At 37.6% G+C, this 19,824-nt stretch overlaps 1 protein-coding gene across 4 annotated transcripts in view; it reads right to left on the bottom strand.

Moving 5' to 3' along the window:
- Nucleotides 1-19,713, bottom strand: part of Polr1C (RNA polymerase I and III subunit C) — a 54,786-nt gene extending 35,073 nt beyond the window's left edge. For 2 of the 4 annotated variants that reach the window (XM_072303608.1, XM_072303607.1), the window contains exons 1-9: nt 19,528-19,713; nt 18,249-18,311; nt 17,432-17,539; nt 14,577-14,709; nt 12,964-13,083; nt 11,338-11,520; nt 10,690-10,812; nt 9,610-9,726; nt 8,335-8,440 (exon numbers count right to left, since the gene is read on the bottom strand). In XM_072303608.1, coding sequence (XP_072159709.1) covers nt 8,337-8,440; nt 9,610-9,726; nt 10,690-10,812; nt 11,338-11,520; nt 12,964-13,083; nt 14,577-14,709; nt 17,432-17,539; nt 18,249-18,311; nt 19,528-19,575 — 999 coding nt within the window. In that variant the 5' untranslated portion in view covers nt 19,576-19,713 and the 3' untranslated portion in view covers nt 8,335-8,336. Of the gene's footprint in view, nt 1-7,341; nt 8,441-9,609; nt 9,727-10,689; nt 10,813-11,337; nt 11,521-12,963; nt 13,084-14,576; nt 14,710-17,431; nt 17,540-18,248; nt 18,312-19,527 lie in introns of those variants that run through there. The other 2 variants (XM_019060399.2, XM_072303609.1) reach the window with 2 other exon arrangements.
- Nucleotides 19,714-19,824: the final 111 nt, after the last annotated feature.

Below are 19,824 nucleotides of genomic sequence, written 5' to 3'. Positions count from 1 at the left end.
CAGGACTTAGTGTACCAGCGATGCAAGATTGAGGCAAAAACCATCCAAAATTTGCTGACTCTTTCTCTAATATCACCAGAAGAGTTTGCTCATGCCCTTATGGAAGAGAGTGGATAAATGCCATCGATCTCTCCTTGTATATGAATACTAAATGTGTATACATAGAGCGACACATTGGCTTTGAAATTAATAGAATGTATCAGGACTTAGTGTACCAGCGATGCAAGATTGAGGCAAAAACCATCCAAAATTTGCTGACTCTTTCTCTAATATCACCAGAAGAGTTTGCTTATGCCCTTATGGAAGAGAGTGGATAAATGCCATCGATCTCTCCTTGTATATGAATACTAAATGTGTATACATAGAGCGACACATTGGCTTTGAAATTAATAGAATGTATCAGGACTTAGTGTACCAGCGATGCAAGATTGAGGCAAAAACCATCCAAAATTTGCTGACTCTTTCTCTAATATCACCAGAAGAGTTTGCTTATGCCCTTATGGAAGAGAGTGGATAAATGCCATCGATCTCTCCTTGTATATGAATACTAAATGTGTATACATAGAGCGACACATTGGCTTTGAAATTAATAGAATGTATCAGGACTTAGTGTACCAGCGATGCAAGATTGAGGCAAAAACCATCCAAAATTTGCTGACTCTTTCTCTAATATCACCAGAAGAGTTTGCTTATGCCCTTATGGAAGAGAGTGGATAAATGCCATCGATCTCTCCTTGTATATGAATACTAAATGTGTATACATAGAGCGACACATTGGCTTTGAAATTAATAGAATGTATCAGGACTTAGTGTACCAGCGATGCAAGATTGAGGCAAAAACCATCCAAAATTTGCTGACTCTTTCTCTAATATCACCAGAAGAATTTGCTCATGCCCTTATGGAAGAGAGTGGATAAATGCCATCGATCTCTCCTTGTATATGAATACTAAATGTGTATACATAGAGCGACACATTGGCTTTGAAATTAATAGAATGTATCAGGACTTAGTGTACCAGCGATGCAAGATTGAGGCAAAAACCATCCAAAATTTGCTGACTCTTTCTCTGATATCACCAGAAGAGTTTGCTTATGCCCTTATGGAAGAGAGTGGATAAATGCCATCGATCTCTCCTTGTATATGAATACTAAATGTGTATACATAGAGCGACACATTGGCTTTGAAATTAATAGAATGTATCAGGACTTAGTGTACCAGCGATGCAAGATTGAGGCAAAAACCATCCAAAATTTGCTGACTCTTTCTCTAATATCACCAGAAGAGTTTGCTCATGCCCTTATGGAAGAGAGTGGATAAATGCCATCGATCTCTCCTTGTATATGAATACTAAATGTGTATACATAGAGCGACACATTGGCTTTGAAATTAATAGAATGTATCAGGACTTAGTGTACCAGCGATGCAAGATTGAGGCAAAAACCATCCAAAATTTGCTGACTCTTTCTCTAATATCACCAGAAGAGTTTGCTTATGCCCTTATGGAAGAGAGTGGATAAATGCCATCGATCTCTCCTTGTATATGAATACTAAATGTGTATACATAGAGCGACACATTGGCTTTGAAATTAATAGAATGTATCAGGACTTAGTGTACCAGCGATGCAAGATTGAGGCAAAAACCATCCAAAATTTGCTGACTCTTTCTCTAATATCACCAGAAGAGTTTGCTCATGCCCTTATGGAAGAGAGTGGATAAATGCCATCGATCTCTCCTTGTATATGAATACTAAATGTGTATACATAGAGCGACACATTGGCTTTGAAATTAATAGAATGTATCAGGACTTAGTGTACCAGCGATGCAAGATTGAGGCAAAAACCATCCAAAATTTGCTGACTCTTTCTCTAATATCACCAGAAGAGTTTGCTTATGCCCTTATGGAAGAGAGTGGATAAATGCCATCGATCTCTCCTTGTATATGAATACTAAATGTGTATACATAGAGCGACACATTGGCTTTGAAATTAATAGAATGTATCAGGACTTAGTGTACCAGCGATGCAAGATTGAGGCAAAAACCATCCAAAATTTGCTGACTCTTTCTCTAATATCACCAGAAGAGTTTGCTTATGCCCTTATGGAAGAGAGTGGATAAATGCCATCGATCTCTCCTTGTATATGAATACTAAATGTGTATACATAGAGCGACACATTGGCTTTGAAATTAATAGAATGTATCAGGACTTAGTGTACCAGCGATGCAAGATTGAGGCAAAAACCATCCAAAATTTGCTGACTCTTTCTCTAATATCACCAGAAGAGTTTGCTCATGCCCTTATGGAAGAGAGTGGATAAATGCCATCGATCTCTCCTTGTATATGAATACTAAATGTGTATACATAGAGCGACACATTGGCTTTGAAATTAATAGAATGTATCAGGACTTAGTGTACCAGCGATGCAAGATTGAGGCAAAAACCATCCAAAATTTGCTGACTCTTTCTCTAATATCACCAGAAGAGTTTGCTTATGCCCTTATGGAAGAGAGTGGATAAATGCCATCGATCTCTCCTTGTATATGAATACTAAATGTGTATACATAGAGCGACACATTGGCTTTGAAATTAATAGAATGTATCAGGACTTAGTGTACCAGCGATGCAAGATTGAGGCAAAAACCATCCAAAATTTGCTGACTCTTTCTCTAATATCACCAGAAGAGTTTGCTCATGCCCTTATGGAAGAGAGTGGATAAATGCCATCGATCTCTCCTTGTATATGAATACTAAATGTGTATACATAGAGCGACACATTGGCTTTGAAATTAATAGAATGTATCAGGACTTAGTGTACCAGCGATGCAAGATTGAGGCAAAAACCATCCAAAATTTGCTGACTCTTTCTCTAATATCACCAGAAGAGTTTGCTTATGCCCTTATGGAAGAGAGTGGATAAATGCCATCGATCTCTCCTTGTATATGAATACTAAATGTGTATACATAGAGCGACACATTGGCTTTGAAATTAATAGAATGTATCAGGACTTAGTGTACCAGCGATGCAAGATTGAGGCAAAAACCATCCAAAATTTGCTGACTCTTTCTCTAATATCACCAGAAGAGTTTGCTTATGCCCTTATGGAAGAGAGTGGATAAATGCCATCGATCTCTCCTTGTATATGAATACTAAATGTGTATACATAGAGCGACACATTGGCTTTGAAATTAATAGAATGTATCAGGACTTAGTGTACCAGCGATGCAAGATTGAGGCAAAAACCATCCAAAATTTGCTGACTCTTTCTCTAATATCACCAGAAGAGTTTGCTTATGCCCTTATGGAAGAGAGTGGATAAATGCCATCGATCTCTCCTTGTATATGAATACTAAATGTGTATACATAGAGCGACACATTGGCTTTGAAATTAATAGAATGTATCAGGACTTAGTGTACCAGCGATGCAAGATTGAGGCAAAAACCATCCAAAATTTGCTGACTCTTTCTCTAATATCACCAGAAGAGTTTGCTTATGCCCTTATGGAAGAGAGTGGATAAATTCCATCGATCTCTCCTTGTATATGAATACTAAATGTGTATACATAGAGCGACACATTGGCTTTGAAATTAATAGAATGTATCAGGACTTAGTGTACCAGCGATGCAAGATTGAGGCAAAAACCATCCAAAATTTGCTGACTCTTTCTCTAATATCACCAGAAGAGTTTGCTTATGCCCTTATGGAAGAGAGTGGATAAATTCCATCGATCTCTCCTTGTATATGAATACTAAATGTGTATACATAGAGCAACACATTGGCTTTGAAATTAATAGAGTGTATCAGGACTTAGTGTACCAGCGATGCAAGATTGAGGCAAAAACCATCCAAAATTTGCTGACTCTTTCTCTAATATCAGCAGAAGAGTATGCTCATGCCCTTATGGAAGAGAGTGGATAAATGCCATCGATCTCTCCTTGTATATGAATACTAAATGTGTATACATAGAGCGACACATTGGCTTTGAAATTAATAGAATGTATCAGGACTTAGTGTACCAGCGATGCAAGATTGAGGCAAAAACCATCCAAAATTTGCTGACTCTTTCTCTAATATCACCAGAAGAGTTTGCTTAAGCCCTTTTGGAAGAGAGTGGATATACTGCTGTTGTAAACGATGAGGTGGCTCATATCATAAAGTGCCAACCAATTCCGGCAGCGCTTAAAGAAAGCCTCGACAGGTGTTACAAGGAAATTCTTGTAACCTACGGAGCAAATCAGACTGGTTTCCTTTCTCCTAGAAATAGGGTCCAAGAACAATTATGAAACATACATTATTGTGTATGGCTGGAGAAAACGATGGAATTTGGAACGAATACGAAATGTATGCTGATGATGGTGAAGATGATATAGTAAGAGAAAGGTTTAACAAATTAAAGAGTTCGCTAAAAGAACTTAAATATTGTGCCCCCTTATCACAATTAATGCGCGATGAAATTGCGCAATATTCAAAACCGCGAACAACTTCAGAGTACGATTATATACATAGGTGCTATGCTAGAAATAAAAATTTAAAAAAAAAATACTGATCCCCTGAATTTATTTAAACAGGATAGCAGGAAATCTAGTCACCACAAAAGACTTGATTCTTCGACGAATCAAGTAAGGAGACCCACACGCCCCACTCCTCTTGGAAGATACAAAAAAGAGTAATATGGCTGAAGAGACGACCTCCAGAACACACCCGACTGGCGAAGATGATGCTCAAATCCACCAATACTTGAGTGCTCACAAAAAACCAGCTCATCCGGACTTTGTTGACTACAAAAAACGGTTGGATTCATTCAAGTTGTGGCTACCCGCACTCAATCAAACACCAGAGCAAATGGCTGCGTCAGGCTTTTTTTACGCAAATTTTCGGGACGTGGTGATTTGCTTTTCGTGTGGGATTTATCTCGGTGCATTCGAACGTTGTGACGTACCAATCATTGAACACGCGCGACACTCAAAAGACTGCTATTTTCTACAAACAGATATTGGTAGTGAGTGTAGAGAGAAAATATACTAGAAAGCTTAAAAGAAATCAAACCGTTACCGAAAATAAACAATGAAATAAAAAAAACGGAAAACGGAATGATTTGTGCAGTGTGTATGGACAAAGAAAGAAACATCGTTTTTTTCCCTTGTAAACATTTAGCTACTTGTACTGAGAGCACGATGACAGTACAAGACTGCGTAATTTGCCGAAAAAAATTGAACTGACTTCTAAAATGTATTTATCCTCGATTTATTAATCCTCTATGCATTTCATGCCATACTCACAGCCTCACCTTGCTTAGATACAGCTTGCGTGGGGCCTTTTTGGCTTAAAGGTTACAAAGAATCCGTGAAACATAATACTATTGACCTCATCACTGGAAATGCAGACATTTTCAATTGAGACATGGAGATGATTGTTGTCAAAAAGGTCAAATTTACTAGATATTGCTATGGTGGCCTTATTACCAGGATGTTGGAGGACTGCGATAGTGCTACTTTGTACTATTTAGCTACATTTAGCTACTTGTACTGAGTGCACGCTGTCAGTACAAGACCGCGTAATTTGCCGAAAAAAATTGAACTGACTTCTAAAATGTATTTATCCACGATTTATTAATCCTCTATGCATTTCATGCCATACCGTGAAACATAATACTATTGACCTCATCACTGGAAATGCAGACATTTTCAATGGAGACATGGAGATGATTGTTGTCAAAAAGGTCAAATTTACTAGATATTGCTATGGTGGCCTTATCACCAGGATGTTGGAGGACTGCGATAGTGGATATGAATATTCAGCAGAGACGAAAAGTGAGTTTAAGAACAAGAAATGTCTACTAACTGACATCCCATCTACCTGCTCTGGATGGACAGGAAAAGACTCTGATAACTGTAACAGTGTTCTGGCTCTGAGGGAAGTTTCCCAACAGGATTTTAAATGTGTCAATGAGATTCAACCAACCACTTTGCTCAGCTCACGGTTCAAAAATCGATCGACGCTTTTTTCAAGAGAGTTTGAATGATGATTATGTATTCTTGACCTGAATACACATGCATTGAATCTTTGAAAATTTGTCTGTGATTGTTTCGGTGTAATTTTCCACGAATTTTACACCGAGTCCGCTTTTAACGAATTTCCGGATAAAACGAAGTTGTTCTGGGAGCCATGAACTTTGTTATATATGAGCTCCACTGTACTTACTAATTTCAAGAAAAAATAATTGGGATGAAATTTAATGTAACCGCATCCTAAGTGGCAAAGGTAGCTATAGATAGACATAAAAGCGTAGAAATATTGCAATATTATGTTTGCCATGCATATTGCCTAAGCTCTCATTTGAAGGCACAGAAATCATTGCTATATTTTTACAATAAATTCTGATTTGTGGTTATGTCACCTGATGCCAATCTGCTGATTGCCAGGAGCGAAAATTATCAAAACAATGTTGCTACTAAGTATAGTGATGAATTCCTGTGTTTCTTTTCCTAACTTGTTTCCGCATCTCTGGCATGGATGCAGGAATGTAACACAAAAAGTTGATGAAACAACCATTTTCCCTAAGTTTAGTCTTCTCTGAATAGCTCCAACTCGATAATAACTGAAACTTTGAAAGTTTCAAAGCTTTTTTTATTCAGCTCTAAGAAAGGGTTCTAACAATACAATACTTTTCTAACTTGATTTATTTCATTTATGTAATTTATTGAATTCAATTCTTAATGCCACCAATGTTGTTCTTGACATTGCTAACTCCAAACTTGAGAGTTTTTACTATCTACTGTTGGAGGAGAGTCACTTGTTAAAGAAAAAACAGCCTCATCCTCTTGCGCATATGAAACTGGGCTAATAACTAGTTATGGTGAAAAAAAGAGTACCGTCTCTGTTTGTGAAGATGGGAAGAAAAATGAAGAGCAGGACAAAGTCTACAAGGTTCAGGTTGAATGTCTTTCTAATGACGTCAATCATTACCAATCACGCGAGGGTTTGAATTCTTCTTTTTTTACTACAGTAAAAGCTTGCTAAGTCGAACTATGATTAAGACGAAATACCGATTAAGTCGAAGTTTTTTTCGGTCCCTAGAGGCGTCCATAAGTTTGGTGGAGTATCGGTTAAGACGAATTGTCGCTTAAGTCGAATTTTTAGTCTGTCCCTACACAATTCGACTAAGCGAGCTTTCACTGTGCTTCAAATAGTCCACAAGGGCTAATCCTGCGCTTTTAGTCCCATCCCCCTCCGTCCCTACCAAGAAATCTCAGGCAACCATTGTTCGAGACCATCAAACTCGGGTTGCCTAGCCGGGAATTGAACCCGAGACCTCCCGATCATAGAGCTAGCACTACAACCACTACACCATAAGAGGCAGACTCTGAAATATGTGTTCCTGATCTTCTTGTGAAGCGTGCCTCCAAGCGTACCTCTGAGTATTCTTTGCATTCCACAAGCATGGCTACTTACATTTCTACACCACTTATTCATAATCAACAATTCAAACATGAATATCACAAAATTAAGTGCACACTTCAAATATGTGGAAATGTTTAATTCTTCCACCCATAACCATCAACCATGTGCAAGTAATGCTACATTTCCGAAACATCAAAAATCTTGTAGATCAAGATGTTTTAAACTAGAAATAGAAAAAATCCACAGTTTCATACATTGTGGGGTATGATGATACAGGTTGAGGAGAAAAACAATTAATGCTGGACTCAAACAAAATTCTTCAGGACCTGATATGTGCTGTTAAACTTGGTAAACTTCAGTTTCTGAACTGAAATTTGTAGAAATTCGAATTCTCAGTTTTGAAGATTTTGCTCAGCATGAATAGGTATCGTATGAATGATATGCCTAAAAATGAGCATTGTGTCAATGGCTAAGGACCAATACCGCTTAACTGGCAATTTTGGCATAAATGAGTTACCTACTTTGCCGCATTCTACAGTATAAAATAAGCAAGCTGAGGTTCATATTTTTTTCCAATTTTGCATGAGAGCGCTGCAATGACACATTAATGTATAAAAAAATTGCAAACCTAATCTCAAAGTTGCAAAAAATTCGAGGTTTTTTCTGCGTCCAGTGAAACCTTTAGTTTGTAGGTTAGCAGCACTATTTCTTAGCCATTGATATGAATATGTACTTTAAAGATATGATTTTCAGTATTAGAAAGCAAGTGTTTTGCTATTATGTAATTGTAACATTTCAAAGAGGTACTTGACAGCTTCTTTCTTTCCACCTGGATGGCAGCTGAGGATCTTGGGATGTCTCACGTCCATTACGGAGATGTATTAAGGTATTCAAAACAAGAAAACAAATGGATTGGAAATTTTGGCGTACATACTATCATGGTATCTGGTCCGATAACTCTTTGCACTTCTTTTTCAGCGTTTTGAGAGCTTCGATGAACAGTATATCAGGAGAAAGAGCTCCAGTGGATTCAACAGTGACTAAAAAGGACATAAAAGAAAACAAGTTACAGAAACTGCTGTTGCTTAGAAAAACTTAACAAAATCAATGGAGAAAATTATGAATAAAATGCAAGATCCTCAAGAGGTCCGATCTTATTATTTTTGCTTTCTTTTATGTTCTGGAAAAAAAACCAAACTTACAGAGAAAAAAACACATCAGAAATATGGACTCCTGGTCACAGATAAGGTGAAACATGTTTATGTCTCAGGCAAATTGTAAAATCAGACATTTTATCAAATGCCTAGACAAGTACATAGTCTAATGTTGACGGTTTACCAAGTCTTGTATGTTTTTGACGAAGACCTCTGGAGTTTTCAATGTAGTGATCCATTAAATCTACGAACTCCTCTAGAATTTTGCCCTCGAATGCTCCTCAAATATTTTAACTATCAACAATTTAGAAATTCTGTACGTATTTTATGAAATTCTGAAAATACCGCGATTAAAGCTCGTTTAGATACTAGAACCAATATAATTACTATCATATGATGCCACTTTTTACAATATTTTTTTCTTTCTGGATGATCGAATAATTATTTTGTATAAAATTAGCGACAGAATTAGAATTTCAATGTTAGTAAGAACACAATCATGACCATTTGCTTACGACATTCATAAGACATTTGGAATCATGCAGTTGAGCCTGTTATCTTATGGTTAATTTTTTGGAGCAAAATACAAAAGTTATGGTTTAAAAAACACTTTCATTAGGTACTAAAAAACAATAAATGAATAAAATTTACCCCAAAAGCCATGCAGGTTTAACAAAGTGTAATGTTTTTCTTGCTTTCAGATATAATGGTTCTAAATTCATTTTTTGGGGATATTCAAAACCTCCTAAAGCTTATTCCTCAATTTTTGACTATTTCTCGCACACACGATCTCACTCGAAGCCAAAATTTGATTGCTTGGATCAAGAATTAGATTATACTTTACAGGAATGCTAATCAAATCCTTAAAATGAGATTTTTCTTGGAAAACATGCGTACAGATTTGAATTGATTATTTTGATTGAACGATTGTGGGAGGAACTGAAATTCAAAAATTATCTACATGAATTTCTAGGATGAGTTCTGAACCTGGGCTCTGATTTTTTTTTAAAATGATTTAATTAGTGAAAAACTTGGGTGAACTGTAGATAACTTACAGATAAAATGATCCGACACTCTTGTCATTTCTACGCAGTCTTTCAAGTCATCATACCGGAAAACGTTTCTGCTACTTGAGTCGTACCTAGCATCAATAACATAAGCTTCCTCCGTCCCTAAACATAAACATAGAAAAACTTAGGTAAAACATGTCACTTTTAACTGGTGGAAGCTATCAACTAAAGTTAAATTTTATCTTATATTTATAAAACCGTACAATATGAGTTTCCTTTCAGCTCTCAACTTTTCACGCTATATCTTTCATGTTCGTAGAATTAAATCTACCATGTTTTCAAGCAAAATCCTCCCTAGGATGCTACCTGTGACCTATTTAAAAACTATAAGAGTTACACTGGGTGATGTTAAAATCTCGCATCACCAGCAGCAGACAACACCTTCGTTAACTTGTGAACAGATTGAGATGGAAACTTGAAATTTTGTGAGCGCTCTTAGGTCAAAGCTGCCGTGCTAAGGAAAAGTGCCGTATGAACCTTCAGGCGTTGCCAAATTTCAATTTATAAAACACACATTGCTTGGTAAACTTATGAATATTTTTCTTCCAATTTTTCAGATACTATTGCCTGCAATTTCACCTATAGTTCCGGAAAATTTCAAGGAAAAATAATCATAACTTTCCTCAAAAATAAACATTTTATAGAGGGAAATTCAGCAACGCTCAAATGTTCATACAGCGCTCTTCCTTAGCACGGCAGAAAGGTAGGACCCCCACTTTTGGGAACCCCAAAAATTTTGAAAGGACCACCGTGTGAAGAGGCAAGAATGTTAGGGATTACAAGGGGGGGGGGGGGACTTTTGAATCACCCTGTTGAGTCATTATTAATGGTGTATTAAGGTGTAATGCAGTTTCGTTTTATTCTCGGAGATCATAAGAAAAGACGGTTATAACAGTATCACTGAGCAGTGTAATATTAAAGTGTAATGCAGTATTGCTATATTCTCGGAGATCATAAGAAAAGACGGTTAAAACAGTATCACTGAGCAGTGCAATGCTGCTACATAGAGTAAATACACTCATGGTATAGGCAATGAAGGGCACCATTCAACATTATGACACCTACCTTCTTTATTCTTTTTGATACCAATGACTCCTGGTGAAAAGCAGGTGGCAAGTCTCCGAGCCTTCTCTCCTGCGACAGATCTTAGAATTCTGATCTCTGGTAATTGTCTGTAATGAGCAGTTGCTGCAAACATCAAAAAGAGAAGTGGGATTATTTCGTAAGGTTCAGGCAGCCAAAACATTAAAGACATTTTCTTAAATGGATAATACTTTCAGTAATAATGAAAAGGTACCAGAATTTTAAGAAAAAGAAAAAAAATTAATCGGAAACTTGGCAGAACAAATTGAAGAACGATCAGGAAACTTTAAATTCATGAAAGGTAGGCTATCCTTAGGTATAATGCTCTGATCAAGAAATTACACGAAAATATATTTCTAGGAGCTCAGACCCCAAATTTTGAAGTTTCGGAAGTTTTAGGTACATTTCCGACATATGTAATATGCCAAGGACTTGATTGGAAAAACAAATCAAGAATGAAGATTTTTCATTTTCGAATTTCCTGACTTTCTCTAACCTTTGAACGAAACTTCCACTTGGAAACCCGGAATACATTACATATTTGAAAAATTATAGGCAAAGCCATTTTATTCCTGACGACATACATTAGGCAATAAAAATAAACTTGCTACACTTTGAGATAATACTTACCAACTGGCGAGAATTTGGCATGATCTCTCCCTACCCCTTTGTATGCAAATGCTCTCAACTCGATTTCATGGCCTGGCCGAAGTTTCATAATCAAAATATCGTCATGAATGGGTCCAATTTCTTCTTCTTTGTAAAGATCCTCTTGTCCTCCGATTGGTATCCACTTGAGGTGTTTTGAATAAACTGAAAAAGTGGATAAAACAGTTTCAAACATGGTTACATTTTCTATTTCACGATAGAATCTTCCTACTAAGAAATGTATGTCAACAATTTCTTGCACCTGACCAAGAATCAATTTCTGAACATCTGAGGACTTGAATCTGACCAGCTTTTCTGAAATCACATTATTTGCTACTTTGCATCAGCGTTAGGTAAGTACCAAAAAATTAAGCAAATTAATTTCCCTTATTTCCCTGTTATATTTTGGTGCGGTTCCCTGACAGTTGAAGATATGCCATATGGCTGAAAATTTTGAAATCGTTTTTACGCAATATTCTTTATTTGAAATGTCAAACCCATCCCAGAAAACAAATAAAGGTGATTTCGAAATTTTTCACTGACACTATTGTCATGTCCCCTGACATTTCCAGGTTCTCCCAGACTTTTTAAAATTCTCAGTCTCTGGCAACCCTGTAGAAATTGATTCTACAAGCTTTCCTAATTGCACATTGAGTGAAAGTTACAGCTACTTAGTGTTTTTTTTTTTTTCACTTAGTGTGTTTGTTAATTTACCTTTTTTCCTTTAAGAAAGTATTTGATCACGGCCTGTGCAATTTTTTACTTTTCTTGTTCCTTGATGAGAACCTCAAGGTTTCTCTGATTCCCCTAGGACCTTTTGGGAAAAGCTAGATTTTTCTTGTGAATTTGCAGGCAAGGTAATCAATTTTTCATGAGCAAGCTACTTTTTCAGCCCTCCATAAGCAAGGGCTGTAAAATTTTGAAATAGAAAGGTTTTAAGGCAGAAAGAAAATAAATTCCTGATTGTGAACCCTGATTACATGATTTGCATGGGCGACTGGATAAAGCCTGAGCTGGAAGAAAACGTTCCATATATCCTCTTCAAAATTTTACGTGAACGGCAGGTCACAAAACGAGAAGTTCGGAAATCAACTCCTAAATAAGATATTAACAACTATTTTGAACACAGATCAGATAGAAGGTAGACTATACAAATGATGACAGTTGCATTTTTGTCATTTAACCAATGTTAACTGTAAACACCTGTAGCTAATTTAGAAGTTGTTTTCCATACTTTTCCTTCAGTAATTTTGAAGAGGAAACATGTTAACAGTGTGCTTTAACTTATACCTTTTCTGGTGGCGCATTCTCTGTTTCCCATAAACATTATAGCATTTTTAGGTCCTAGAAATAAAGTTTTAGATTCATAGTCAACATATGTTGATAACTGAAAAATTAATTTTGAAAAAAAAAAAAAATGCTTTCTTCCAGGAAGGCCGAGTATCTCACTATAATAGGTATCAAACACTTGCTTGGATCTTCATTTATACATTCATTTTGGGATCTTCAAGAGCAAGTATACATTCATTTTGGGATCTTCAAGAGCAAGTAAATAAACAGATAAAACTTTAAACCAATGATGCTAAAAAGAAACAAAAAATGTCTTACCTTTATGATCAATATACAAATCATCGGGTAAGGTTTTGTCATTTCCTGCTGCAACATTTCGACTACACTTTATTTTTAATTCAAACTGGAGGGAATCTTGGTCAGTGCCTTCACTCTCTTCTGAAAAATTAAAAATTCTTCATAAAATCGAGACAATGACAAAAATAATGGATGGGTACCTTAATAATGTAAAAAGCAAGACATTAAAAATTGATAAATTTAAATCAAAAGGCACTCTTTCCATTATGACCCGAGCCCTGACAATAATATATTATAAAACTTCTCAGAGTCCATGTTACAATTTGATTCACTATATCAGCGGTGAAACTACAAGACAATGTATCTCAGTTTTCGAAGTTGTAGACTTCCTGTCGTACTTCATTTTCTAAACGGCAAACTACTCAACATCAATGGGCCTGTTACAAACTTTCGCCAGAGCAAAACTAAGAGTTGTTTCTTACAAATAATGCCTTAAAAATAACAATGAGCGAATCGGCACAGTCTAAAATGCACTCATAACTTCACAATCTGCATAAGAAATTTGCTTTTTTTTAGCTTCCCGCTTCAAAGACGATACTACGACATAGGTGAACATTTTGTTAGAGGAGTCGGTCCATCGTCGGCAATATTTATCATGGCCGACGACAATTCACCACAACACGTGTGATGGGACGAGATTACACCCAACCAGGATAAGACCAGATAACAATCGGCGTGTTTACATTCATATTTTCCTGATTGACTGTGAACTCTACTCGAATTACGCGCAGAACTGCGGAAGCGTCGGCCATGATGAATATTGCTGATGATGGAGAGACTCCTCTAACAAAATGTTCACCTGTGCCGGCGCGTCGGGAAGCTCGGGGGGGATCGTGTGAGTGGGAAGCTCAAAAAAAAAAACCCGCAAATTTCTTACGCAGATTGTGAAGTTATGAGTGCATTTCAGACTTTGCCGAAGACTCATCGTGATTTTTGAGGCATTATCTATACGAAACAAATCTTATTTTTGCTCTAGCAAAAGATTGCGACAGGCCCATTTTTGAAAACTTTTGTGTTCTTTCTTTTTCATGCGAAGAAAACTCTGGAAATGTCAGGAAATGATACTGATTTGTTCACCAACAACAAATAAAATGGGAGCAGGGCTTTGTAAACTCCGCAAACAAAATATGTGGTCTGGTAGTTTCATCATGGATACAAGTTAATACGAAGATATTTAAAAAAACTGGACGCCTTCGTTCCTTACGAAAAATCTCGGACAATCATAAAAATTTCTTGAATTTTCTCGGTCAGTTTCTCCCCCAACTTGGCTCTGTGTTACCAGCATTCCACGTTAATACATACTACCACTGAGGTTAGCAGTGGCGTGGCGTGAATTGCGATGTATCGATGGTTTCGCCATTTAAACCTATGGTAAAGAATCAATTATTAAGGTGTTCGCTGCGAACACCCTTTTTATCGATCCTTTTACATAGGTTTAAATGGCATAACAATCGATACATCGCAATTCACGCCACGCCACTGGAGGTTAGGTGTGAACATCCTTACAAATGCTACCGCCTCAAACATTAATGATTTCATGCTTATGTGAGGAGACAAAAGTGTAATTCACACACCTTCAGTTCTGTATTCGAACAGCCTAGGATCAGCTTTCAAAGGTATTAAACCTAAGCGGTGAGCTAACACTTCATCTTGCATTAATGATGTGTTGTTGAGCATATGAACCCTATCGATAGCCATGGTGGGCACCTGAAAGTAAACAGAGGAAAGTGAGTTAAATCTATAACATGACAAGATATCAGCAAACTCAAGATAATAAAAGAAAAAAAAGAAGCAAATGGGGGCCATAAAAACAGCTGCTACAGTGCCATGGTGGGATTAAGTTCATGAATAGTAAGTAAGGCTGGGCCTACCCGCGAGGCGCCCTCAAGGGGCCAAGGCAACTGGCAACTGCTGTTGTGCAGCCCTAAGTTGGACTGTGCTCCTTAACTTAGTGCTATTGACACATTGTGTAACCTCTATATTCCCGCAAGGCTCCGCGGCCGTCTGATAGCCAACAGTACATCTTATCACAGACTGTGGCAGACGCTGCAGAGCACGGATTTTCGGCGCACAGCCATGCCAAGTAGGACTGTGTTGTTACAATCTCCACTGATAGGTAGCGCTGGCAGTCGCGCACACTACGAGTGATCACCAATTTTTCACAACCCAGTTAAACAATGCAGACGGATTACTTACTGGGTGACTATGTCCCTCCTGCACCCTGTTACCTCGAAGGGTCAGGGTATTGGAGTGGAATAGTCATCCACGGTCAGGATGGACCACGGTCACTGTCCTTAAATATCCGTCACCTCAGGGATTGAACCTGGGACCTCAGTGTTGGCAGCGAACTGCCTTGACCACTACACCACTGAGACTGAGCAAGTTAGTGAATATTTTTATTTAATTTATGCATAGGTGCCTTCTCCACCAACTAGTGGTGGGCCAGAACAGAAAAATGTATGTGACTGAGATTTTTTACAATGTGAGTGAGAAAATAATTTGAGGAGAATTCAGTGTGGGCAAAAAATCTAATTTATAGATATTTCTTTCAGACCTCACTTCATCCTTCATAACCTACTGGCCTTTTAGAGGAGAAAAATACATATAGCTGATGAAAATTATTTTTAAGTGTGTGACTGATATGCATTCAGCAAGATTGTATACTCCTACAGTATTTCCCCCATTACTCAGCAACCTTCACTTAGAAGTATTCACATTCGTAGCTCTAAAGCCTACTTCAAATAACTTTGCCTTTCTTGCTGTACACAAAGGATACTAAATTTTGTATCCTGCGCAGGTAGAAAAAAAGGTACTCATGCTGCTCTATTTTCTCAGATGTGATATTTATTTTGGAAGAAAGTCACAAATATTTTCCCTTGAAACTCAAAGATGTACCGGCTGATTAAGTAGCAAATAACATTTTCTGAAAACTTAAAAAGAGAACTTAAAAGCTTCTTAGGATGCAATCTATTATGCTTGTAATGTACTTAATAGAAATTTTGCAGCTTTCAAATGTTCAGTATTGGACGCAGAAACTTGGTGCTTATAAAGATCCAATAATTTGTTGCTAATCTTTAAGTCATTATGGTCATAACATTATTCAGGATGTCAAGTTCTTTTTTTTCATTTTGGGTAATCCTAATTTCTAACTGCTAAATCTTGATTGCATAATTTTTCCAAATCCTGATTTTTAGTGAAGAAACAATAGCGAACAGATAGTGGATAATTAACTGAAAATGAGGAGACAGCCGAATTTTCTCAAATCTCGATTTTAGGACCAATTTTTCCTCAAATCCTGATGAAATCGGGAAAATTCTGATGCTAGACACCCTGTTATTATATTATCATTACTATTACGAGGGGCGTTCAATAAGTAAGTATCCCCCCTCTCTAAAATCCATAAGAATGGACCAATTTTAAAAAAATTGGGCTCAAAATCTTCCTTAGGATATTTTGAGTTCAACAAAACAAATCGCAACAAAATCGGACTATGTGCGGCCGAACGCGAGCCGTTTGAACGCGCCGAGGTGCTCGACGCTCCCGCCGAGTCTGCGAGGATTTGAAGTCCGCTACAGGAGAAGAGCTTCTCTACCAAAGCCTCAGTCATTCATCACTGACGAAAAATCAAAGAAATTTTTGTAGAATAAGGGGCTTACCTCACTTCTCCACATAACCAGCTCGATCCAAGCAAGTCTGATACTGAGACTAAGACTAAGAGAACAGCTTTTGGATGCCTCGTGCGTGGAAGTCTTTCAGCGTGACCGCGGATGAAAGAGTGGACGGCTTGTTTGACCTCTTCCACTGATTCAAAATTAACTCCTTCAAGTTCAGATTTCAGGAACGGGAATAAATGGTGGTCTGGTTTGCCATTTATTATCGTATCTGAAATCTGAACTCGGAGGAGTTAATTTTGAATCAGTAGAAGAGGTCAAACAAGCCGTCCACTCTTTCATCCGCGGTCAGCTGAAAGACTTCCACGCACGAGGCATCCAAAAGCTGTTCTCCTAGTCTTAGTCTCAGTATCAGACTTACTTGGATCGAGCTGGTTATGTGGAGAAGTGAGGTAAGCCCCTTATTCTACAAAAATTTCTTTGATTTTTCGTCAGTGATGAACGACTGAGGCTTTGGCAGAGAAGCTCTTCTCCTGTAGCGGACTTCAAATCCTCGCAGATTCGGCGGGAGCGTCGAGCACCTCGGCGCGTTCAAACGGCTCGCGTTCGGCCGCACATAGTCCGATTTTGTTGCAGTTTGTTTTGTTGAACTCAAAATATCCTAAGGAAGATTTTGAGCCCAATTTTTTTAAAATTGGTCCATTCTTATGGATTTTAGAGAGGGGGGATACTTACTTATTGAACGCCCCTCGTACTCTATTTAAATGAATTAAAACTATATTTGTGATTTTGAAAAAGCGTAAGAAAACACTACTTACATCAGAAATCAGCACTCTTCTAACAGCATTTGCAATGGCTGGGGGAATACCAATCATATCAAATTCAAACTTTTCATGGTCATACTTCACAATGTCGATACGAAATTTCTGCAAAAAAAGAATAACCCATACAGTAAGTAATACCCATGAGCCGGAGGTAAACAATTTACTGGAACTTAAGTTAATACACTGAGGTTAAATAAAACACGATTCATTGGATCAAATCTAATCAAATAATGAAGAGAAATTCAAATTCCACTTCTTTACTTTCTGTTTCATAAGTAAAAGAACTAAACAGACCAAATGTAGAAATCTCCGTTTTTTCTCTAACTGTGAGGTCCTTGAGTCAAAACAATTTACGTGTATCTCTTGGGCAAATCTAAAATTTGAACTTACTAGCAGCAGCACAGTTCCGTTAAATTATTAAAAATCGAGATGAACATCATTCAATGTCCCAAGTACCAAACCATGTACCTCCATTGCAGTGCTTCAAAATTTCTGTTCTTATTTTATTATTTCGAAGAGAAACAAGTCAAACCTATAGTTAGAGATTGATTCAGAATATTTGCTGGCAGAGAGGAAGAATCCAGAAAATTTTTAAGAGGTTGAGGCAACTAGATTTCCAAAAAAAAAAAAACATAGTGACAACAAGTCTGCAACATTGCAAGCCTGGATACGAGGTTTCGCACTATGGCCATCAATATTCACCATTTCACACACAAATATTAATTTTTTGGAAGCTTCTCTTGAACACTGTAAGTCATGATCTGTTTGGGTTTTCAAAACAATTACTCATAAGATTAAGATGAGTGCATACATCTCTGAAGTCTTTCAGATTTTCTTTCATGTCCGAAGAGAGATCCTCGAAATCATCCGCCGTCTGAAACACACAGAGAAATATTACAGTAAGGTGACCATCATCGCCTAAGTAAAGTTGGTAAGACTGGGGAAAGAAAAGAAGAGATAAAAGTCACATCAGTCTGGATGCATCAATCATCAGTTGGCCCATTGGTTAGCATGTAAGTATCTGTTGAATGGTGCAATTTTTGGATGTGACATTTGTCTCTTCTTTTCTTCCCAGTTCTAATAACATGGGCAGGTGGCTACTTCAAGCATTACAAAGGTAATTTAGGTAGACTCTTTAATCCATCCCAACGACCACCTTTCATCCCCCATAGGAGAGAGCTTACAGTAAGCATAAATACATTTCCGTTTCATTACATGTCTGATGTACCTGAGTGAGAAACAAGTTGAGATAAACCCCCAACCCACATTATTAAGACATAGATGTACTGGACTGGCGATGTAGTCACTTTTCAAGGTTGTTCGACCAAGTGCTTACTTCTGAGACCAGTGTGTGACGCGACTAGAAATGCTGTAAGAGGGAGAGGGGAAGGGTTCCAGCTCCACGCTTTTCTCTGTGGGACACTTACGTATACAATTTGTTTTAGAAAAAACCAGAGCTCCTTACATTTTATCGTTAGTTAGGACTTTGGCTAATTGAATTGGTCAAACTTACTACTATACTTACTATATTATTACTTACTTACTATAAGTGAGTAGTCTATTTGTATCGATATATCTCAAAAAACACTCGCAACCCTTGATTCTGCCGTTAGTCGACGCGTCAATAAATGCAGTTTGGTTCACCCTCTTAACAAACAGGAGGCTAGGAATGCCCCACAGCTTATATACATAGAGTCATACTGTAGATAGGAGAGCTGGCGTCATGTTCTGCTCGACGAATTCCGAGCCCGGTGTACGCTGCCAAGCTCCTGTCACTTTTTCGATGCAAAATGGCGGTGTGGATTAAGTGGTAATTCATATCTTCTTGGTTTATATCGGATGGCCGGGTACCCGTGTATCAAAAAAGTGACCTGGCGTCACACAGAAGTCTCGGGGAAGTAGGGACCTGGAAAACGCTAAAGTGACGCCAGCTATCCCACTGAGATAATGACTCTGTACTTATATATGCAGAACATGTAGGCTGTGAATACCTCATTCAACGGTTGACTTCAGTGGTGTTTTAATGCATGGCGACTCTAATGAAATCTAAATTTAGAAGTTAGTACCTGCAGAGATAGTTAAGTACTTACATTGGTTACATTGTGCTCGTTCAGAGTTACTTTGTTTTTCTTCCCCATTTTCAGATGTTTTAAAGACAAATGGGTGAAAATGTGCAGTGGACTATTTACTTTTAGAAACACTCCAACAACTTAAAAAAGTAAAAAGATTAATTGTAAAAGTATTCAAGAGCACGTGCACTCGTTAGGCCATGATAACGAATCACGAATCACAAATCCAATCCAAACTTTCTAACCTCAAAATATGATGAGTGGTGAGTGAAGATGATGACAGCTCTGTGATGGTTGATGGAAAGTAGCATCATAATA

Source organism: Bemisia tabaci, chromosome 8 (genome assembly GCF_918797505.1).
Source record: "Bemisia tabaci chromosome 8, PGI_BMITA_v3".
Taxonomy (NCBI): Eukaryota; Metazoa; Arthropoda; class Insecta; order Hemiptera; family Aleyrodidae; genus Bemisia; species Bemisia tabaci.
This window is presented reverse-complemented; position numbering and strand designations above follow the sequence as displayed.